The sequence below is a fragment of the Cucurbita pepo genome, chromosome LG12 (assembly GCF_002806865.2).
Source record: "Cucurbita pepo subsp. pepo cultivar mu-cu-16 chromosome LG12, ASM280686v2, whole genome shotgun sequence".
Taxonomy (NCBI): domain Eukaryota; kingdom Viridiplantae; phylum Streptophyta; class Magnoliopsida; order Cucurbitales; family Cucurbitaceae; genus Cucurbita; species Cucurbita pepo.
In genome coordinates, this window is record NC_036649.1 from 7,236,118 (window position 1) to 7,244,541 (window position 8,424).

An 8,424-nucleotide genomic window follows, 5' to 3' on the forward strand; every position below is an offset into this window, starting at 1 on the left:
TAATGTAATTGACAATTAATTAAAAGGGATTGAGAATTGGTTGTTAGTTTGGCGATTTGACAAATATCAGTCACAATTAAACCACCCATCACTCGCCAAAACGATAAACTCAATTTTTATAAAAAAATTATTTTCCAATAATAAACATATTTATTTATATAAAGAATTTAAAAAAAAAAATCTAGATTGATCGGTTTTATTCGAACGTGGTATCAATTCATGTATCTATTTTTTTTAATGGAGTGATATAAAAAAATAGAAATAAAAATTAAACCAATATATTAATAATATTATTAATTAGTTGAACAATTATTGAAATAGAAAATTAAATGTTTACTTATAATTTAGTATTATTATTAAAAAGGCGTTGATTACAAATTTGAGTGGGTAATTGCATGTGAATGGATGAGATGCATTTATGAAAATTAAAGAGGCATTATTACCATTTCCCCTCATTTATCCATTTTTTTAATTATTTTTTTTATAATAATAATCCTTTTAATTCTCGACTACATATATTATGTTATGAAATAAAGTAAAATAAGGGAAAAGTCAAATTAATAATAATAATAATTATTATTATTATATATTTACATGAAATTATTAAAAATAATGGACGCAGTCAAATGGGGTTGCATGAAAAGAGCATGGTAGGGCCATGGGATTAATTGCAAAGCTCAAATAAATAAATAGATAAGATGTGATGAGGCTTTCATTATTTGTTTTTCTAAGCATAAAATTATTTAAAAAATAAAGTTAAAAATAAAATGTAATTTTATATTCTTATAAAGAATAATAATTGTGAAAATACATTTATACCCTCAAATCTTTACCTCATAACCTTAAATTAATAAAAAGTTAAATTTATTTTAGAAGTATATTTTAGATAAAATTTAAAGTATTTATTTAAAAAAAAAAAGAAAATTAAAGAAAAAGGGAGGGAAAAAAGGTAACGCTGACCTTATCCTAAAGAGACCATATACCCTATGAGCATGCATGCAATCCAAAATCCAAGACTTTTATTATTATTATTTTATTTGTAATAATAATAAAATTTTAAAATACGTACAAAATTATTTTACTGGGATTTTAATTTTTTTTTTTTAAAAAAAAGAAGGCTCGCTATAATAATGGAGAACATTAGAAAACCTACCAAAAAGCTTTGAAAGAACTGAGAAATAAAAACGACGCGTGTTTTTCGCACGTGCATTTCACGCGTATAACTCAAAGAATCTCCCCCGTTAACAGGCATGATGAACACGTAATCATCTGGGGGCCCCGTTTTGACTCGGATTACCCTCACGCGCTTCTGTTAATTTTTTCTCTACACGACAACCTTAACCACCAAGCCACTGCCACCAAAATCCTCCCATATAAATAAATAAATAAATAATATATTTTTCAAATTTAAAAATAAATTTATATATATATATATATATATATTGTGTGTGATGGGGTATCACGTGTGTTTGTCAACCTGAGCGAAGTATGTCGGTCAAACTGGTTTCCCACACCATTAGAACAGGTAAACAATATAATTTCTTGCTTTTTTTAAAAAAATAATTAATTAATTAATAGTGGAATAATTCTTGATAACAACTAAAATATAAAATCCACGTATGAAATATGGATTATAAAGATGAAAAATAAATTTAAAAATAAAAACAAGGAAATTTAAGCCTAATTAATATTATGACTTATTATTATTTATTTATTTTTTGGGGTCTGCATCAGCCTTATATTTATTTGACTCATCGTATCAGAATTTCGATACTCTCTTTTTCTCGCAGTGCTCTCCACTTTCGACTCGCCGTTCACTCCATTTCGTTCCTTTCTGCTTGCGCACTGCTGCATCCATGGAGCTTGGCCTGAGCTTGGGCGATGCTCCCAAGCCTTTCCGCTTCGTTGAGAAGCAGCCGCAAGTAACGCCGCGGCCGCGGCGGATTTCTCGGCCTGATTTAGGGTTCTGCGTCGACTTATCGATTGGCCGTCCGGTCGCCGGAGCGAAAGAAGACGATGAAGAGAAAATCAATCAGAGAGATTATGAATCCGACGGTAATGAAGATCCACCGATTCAACTCGATCTTCTTCCTCATAATCCCGTTCCGCGAAACCTAACTAATCCGTACCAAGGATTTCCATGGCCGTCGTCCGAAAACGGTAATATTCTTAGAACCCTAACTGTTTAACTTTGAATATCGGTGAATCATTTTCCCCTAACTGAAATCGGTTATGTTTAGATGAAGGTGAAGATCGAACCGCATCGCCTAACAGTGCGGCGTCGTCGTTTCAGATGGAGTTTGGATTGTACGGCGGCGGAGGGAACATTTCTTGCCAGAGAGAACAAATGGAAAATGGCGTAATCGAATCTGAGAGAGCGTCTTCACGAGCGAGCGATGAAGATGAAAATGGATCCACGAGGAAGAAACTCAGACTCTCGAAAGAACAATCCGCTTTTCTTGAAGAAAGCTTCAAAGAACACAACACCTTGAATCCCGTGAGTATTAATTTCAAAATCAAATCAAGCGATTGATTCCACTGAACGTTAATCCGAATCTGATTTTTGTGATTTCGATTTTGAATCGATTGCAGAAACAGAAACTTGCACTCGCTAAGCAACTGAATCTCCGTCCTCGCCAAGTGGAAGTTTGGTTCCAAAACAGAAGAGCCAGGTTCGTTAGGTCATGATAATCAAACCAGATGAGAGAAAAATTCTGTTATAAATTAGTTTGTAATTTGTTGAAATTTACAGGACGAAATTGAAGCAAACGGAGGTGGATTGTGAGTATTTGAAACGATGCTGTGAAACATTAACAGAAGAGAACAGACGACTTCAAAAGGAGCTTCAAGAATTGAGAGCTTTGAAAACCACTGACTCGTTTTACATGCAATTACCAGCCACAACACTCACCATGTGTCCTTCTTGTGAAAGAGTGACCTCAACATCGGCCGGCTCCAGCGGCGGCAAATCGACGGAGGCAGTTTCGAAACGATCTGGTTTCGCCATTACTGGGCGACCAAGCTCCTCCTCTTTCCCATTTTCTGCTTAAACGCAGTCCCACCAGTCAACAAGATCATGATAACGAGATGGGTTAACGCGAATCATGATGGGTGGTCCCTTTTGTACATAAAACCCTATTCCCAAAAGCAAAAGAGGAAAAAAANAAAAAAAAAAAAAAAAAAAAATCAGTAGAATCCGAGAAAAAGAACAAAAAAAAAAAACAGGTTATTATTATTATTAATTTCATTTCCCTTTCTCCTCTCCCTCTTCTTGGAGCTGTTTCTTCACCATTTTGGGGATTGTTTGTTTTGATTGATGGGGCTTGTTTATCTTCGATATATTTTTTTTTTTATATTCCTATTCCCCATGGATTTTCTTTCTAATATATTGTGAAGAAAGAAACAGAAGAATTCTTATATACAATCATTAGCGACTGTGTTCTGTGTTCTTGTTTGGATTGGACTCATATTCTTGTTCATTTTTCTTCTGTTTCTTCGTTTCTGTAAATATGGTTGCTGGAAAAAGGAGAAGTGAGGAACAGAGTGTTTCTGGGGAAGAAGATGATGATCCAGTCAATAGGGGTAATATTGTAATTTCACGTCTTCTTGATCCCCGAGGATGTGCTATACCTGTGGTGTCCCTCTTCCTAGGTTGCATGTTTATTTGGACAATTTTTTATTCTCGAATTAAAGAATATGTTGGAAAAACTAGAGATTTAGAATCTGGATTTGGTAACGGATGGCTATATATTTGTATTATTCACTCAATTATATTGAAAACGAGGCTATTTGTCTAAAACGAGGTGTTATTTTAAATAATTAAATAATCTATTCAATAAAAATTTCATATCTGCTGATTTAAGAAATGATCATGAGTTTACCACTACGCCTTGACAATACAATATCATATTATTGCCAGTAAGTTATTTTGGTTGGTTTATTGTTATTATTATTATTTCATCATTATGCTTTTTTCTGTTCTATTGCACGTGATTCCTCACGTGATTGATCTGCCGCCTCCCTCCCAATCTTTCTCTTTGCGCGTGCTTTGACTCGTGAAAAAAAAAAGAAAAAAAGAAAAAAAAGCGGTTATTTTTTGCTTCCCATATTTGAATTTTTAAAAAAAGAAATTCCAATAAACCCGATTTTATTTTAATTAAATTTAAAATTACACAATTGGAAATTAAAAAAAAAAAAAATTAAAATCTAGAATGATCATAAACAGAATGCCACATCATCAAACATGAGGATGCCATGTCACCAAACATGGTTTAGTTAATATAATAATTAGAGAGGGAGAGAAAGAATAAAGTGTGAAACCGACCAGGGTCCCATTTCCAAATCATTATTTAGGAAAAAAAAAATATTAAATAGTGTATTAAGAGGTGATGTGTAGTTCATCAAAAGTTCAGCTGCGTAATTATGAGGTAAAATAATATGATTTTTAATTTTATTATTTTAAAATAATGTGTTAGAATCTAATGAGATTATAATATGTTGGTTATAAATTTGGGGTTTTAATGGTTCAAATATGGTGCCTTGGAATTTAATATAAAGTTAGATGATGATGATGCATGCTATGGGCCATTCTTAATTAATTAATTAATTGGACATGAAGATTTTCTAGTAAACTTGTGTGGGGTCCCCAACTTTTCAACCATTTCAAATATTTGGTGGTTGGGAAATATCTATAAAACTTAAATCATTTTAATTACTAAATGTAATTGTTTGAATTTTTCTTAGTAAAATTATAAAATAAGCTTATCACTATGCGGAGGTTCGTGATTTCTAACATGATAATACAGTCATGCTGATAAGATAAGAAAATCAACTACAAGGGGGATAAGATTCGGATTACCTTGTTGATCGAATATCTCAAGCCAAGAACACTTTGTTTGAGATTCGAATCACTCCAGAAGCAAGATCGATCATGTCTAGCTTCAATGATTCTTGTTGATCAAATATCTCAAACACTTGTTTGAGATTCGAATCACTCCACAAGCAAGATTGATCATGTCGAGCTTGAATGATTCTACATGCAATCTAAACTACATAGAATTGCAAAGAAACTTAGCCATTGGCTAAAGAAAAGCACAAATGCTTCTTTTACTATATTTTTCAAGTCTACTTACAAATACAAGCTTCTATATAGCCTCAAAAATGAAACTATTAAAGGCCTTCCAAGAGTTGTAACATTCCTACTTTATGGCCATAATTAGCCATGATGTAAATGTAACCGAAATTAAATAAAAAGTCTTAAAATACAATAACTCTAAATTACTCTAAATTGTAACATACCCGAAATTTACAACAATCAAACTTCATTCTTCTTTAATGTGGCATGAATTGAAACATTTTTTGATAATTTTGACAACCTTTTCTTCACATCTTCATTGAAGTATATTGTATGATTGATGTCTCTTGGTTCATATCACATGCTCTAATAAAATCCTTAATTTTCGAACAGTGGGAAGTAAGAAAAGTAAGAAATACTATTGTGGGGTTCGTGATTTCTAACATTCTTCTATCTGGGTTTTTCTTACACTGTTGAAATTTCGACGCCTCAAGGACGTTGATGATATGATATGATGACATGGAAGCTGATGATCGAAACTTGTAAGAGGAAGAAGTAAGAAAAGTAAGAAATACTATTGTGGGGTTCGTGATTTCTAACATTCTTCTATCTGGGTTTTTCTTACACTGTTGAAATTTCGACGCCTCAAGGACGATGATGATATGATATGATGACATGGAAGCTGATGATCGAAACTTGTAAGAGGAAGGAGTAGTGTAGAAATGGTCCCTTTTTGACTTCCCACCTTCACCTCTTCCAAAGCTAAATGAGAGCAAGCATGAATGTGTACAAATTGTAATAATGAACATCTCCTCATCTTTTTCTTTCTTTCTTCTGTCTTTTTCTCATTCAATATAATCAATAACTTCGATGTCACGATCATAGTATAAAGAGAGTAGGTTATGTTTCCAGTGGCACCACGCGACGGCCTAAACGAGTGCCAGATACGACTAAAAAGAACGGTGCATTACAGTTAGACGAACACGACTCTCAACAATGGTCATGATTTTGCTTTGAGTTTTCCCAAAATGCCTCATACCAATGAAGAGAGTATTCTTTGTTTATAAACTCATGATCATTCCCTAAATTAGTGGATGTGAGACTTTCATCATGTAACACCTCCCCTCGAACAAAGTGCGCCTCCTCTTAATCGAGGCTCGACTCCTTTGGAGTCTTAGTCATTTTTTACTGCTTTCGAGGAGGTTTGACTCCTTTTTTCTTTTGGAGTCCTTTATTCGATGTTTGAGGATTTACCCATTTATTGGCACGACTAAGTTCAGGGCATGACTCTATACCATGTTAGGTTGAATGACACAATGACCTAAGATCACGACCTCATGTATTTATAGATGTGTATAATGAAGATTACATTCTAAATCATAGATTTAGTAACAAACCATGAAATCATAGATTTGGTAACAAACCAGTAAATCACTAAATTATCTAAATATATACAGATATGATCTATTCTACATTTAACATTAAAAAGCCAGAGAGAACTTAGGCTCAGACCGTCATAATTACTATTTGTATCGCAAGTAATAATGTTAGGATTTAAGGTTCGGACATAAGAGAAGAAAAGCAATTTCGTTTCACTTTTGGGAGTTTGGATAAGGCCGAAGACTTGCACCAAAAGACGACCTTGCGCATGCACTATGCTCCCTTGAAAACCCAACCAACATATATTATTAAATTAAATTATATAAACTAGTCCTAATTTATTTATTAATACTATAATTATTTAAATTTACACATTTAATTTAAATTTTACGCGTAATTTTTATTATTTTTTTATTTTTGGAGAGTGGGGGGTTGGGGTAAGTATGATTTTATATGGTTAGAAGGTCAATTACGGCAAGAATTGACTTAATATTGTAAAAAACATTAGTGGGGTAAATTTGTTTTTAAAAAATGGCTTAAATTTAATAATTAATATATTTATTATTCAATTGTTGGGTCATTAGTCATCGAGAAAGAGTCAACCTTCGTCAAAAATAAATAAATTAATAAAACTTTGAAATAAGAACTCTACTTTAGTCTTTTAATGTTTTTTTAATAGCCCAATAAAACGGCCCAATGAAAAGCCCAATTTCAGTTGAATTAAAAGCCCAATGAGATGGCCCAAGTTATAAGAAAAGTTTAAGAGCGGCCCATGAATTAGGACGACAATACGGTGTCGTATTGTCTGCTAGTTTAGATGAACAAGACATCGTACAGGCTTGGATAGCCCACGAGTAAAATTATTGGTTTTGGGCCTCAAATGGGCTTTTGCTTTTGGGCCTGAGCTTTTTAATAACAGAACTCTGCTAAAATAATAAAAATAAAAATAAATATGAGTTTTGTTCATTTTTGTATGAATAAACGAAAAAAANAAAAAAAAAAAAAAAAAAAACCTAACACCTGATTTTATTAATTAATTTGTAATTATGAACTAACTAAATTGACTTTTTTTGTGGAACCAAAATTAAATAAGCGTAACAATTATATATATATATATATATATATATATATATATGAAGATTTTAGAAAAATGGGTTCAATTTGTGTCGGTATGTTTTGGGATATATTTTAATTGTCCATCTATATTTTTAAAATTTCATTTTCTTTATTAAATTTAAATATATTTGTCCTAAACTATACCATTAAGAGTTTTATTTAATTAATTATTATTATTACTTATTTAAAGTAAGATATAATTTATAATAAAACTACTCATGTGCAAAGTTATGAGATGACAATAATAATAATAAAATGAATAAAAATTGAAATGACAAATTTTTTTAAGGCAGAGAATTGTTCAAGGTTTTATCTATAATGTCCGAAAAAAGAATATTTGGACAAATAATATCTGAAAATTAAATAAATAATTAATTTTGACAATTTTATTACCTTATTTAATTTTAAATAAATTAGTGTTAACTATTTTATTTTTATTATGTTATACTAATAAAATAATTTTAACCACCGGTGTTTAAAAAAATACTAGTTTAAAAAAAAAATTCAAAAATTAATTAATATCTTTAAATTAATTTTTTTAAAAATACTTTTACTATTAATAAATGTTTTAGAATGGCTCATAATTTATCTATGAAAATTTAAACATTTTTGTACAAAGTTAAAAAAGTATTAATATAATTTCTAAAATTTCATATTTTAAAAAGGCGAGAGGTATTAATGAAACTTTTTAAAGTCGAAGAATATTATTAATAAAGGTATATTTGAGATTTTTTTAAAGCTATTTAAAAAATTAAAGCGATTTTTTTTCTTAAATAAAATATAAAATTTATTGAATATTTTTATTAATTTAATATTTAAAAAACCTTTTTTTTTTTTTTTTTTTTTTTTTTTTT

General features: G+C 30.8%; 1 protein-coding gene across 1 annotated transcript; it reads left to right on the top strand.

The window, feature by feature from the left end:
- Positions 1–1,709: 1,709 nt before the first annotated feature.
- Positions 1,710–3,188, top strand: LOC111807195 (homeobox-leucine zipper protein HOX11-like). The gene is made up of 4 exons (XM_023692798.1): positions 1,710–2,160; positions 2,241–2,497; positions 2,593–2,672; positions 2,753–3,188. Exons 1-4 carry the CDS (start codon positions 1,857–1,859, stop codon positions 3,048–3,050), a joined length of 939 nt encoding a protein of 312 aa, XP_023548566.1. The 5' UTR covers positions 1,710–1,856; the 3' UTR covers positions 3,051–3,188.
- The last annotated feature ends 5,236 nt before the right edge of the window (positions 3,189–8,424 follow it).

Coding starts and splice junctions, on each gene's coding strand:
- LOC111807195 (XM_023692798.1), top strand. CDS start 1,857: ATGGAGCTTGGCCTGAGCTTGGGCGATGCTCCCAAGCCTTTCCGCTTC. Junction 2,161..2,240: donor ATGGCCGTCGTCCGAAAACG/GTAATATTCTTA, acceptor GGTTATGTTTAG/ATGAAGGTGAAGATCGAACC. Junction 2,673..2,752: donor TTCCAAAACAGAAGAGCCAG/GTTCGTTAGGTC, acceptor TGAAATTTACAG/GACGAAATTGAAGCAAACGG.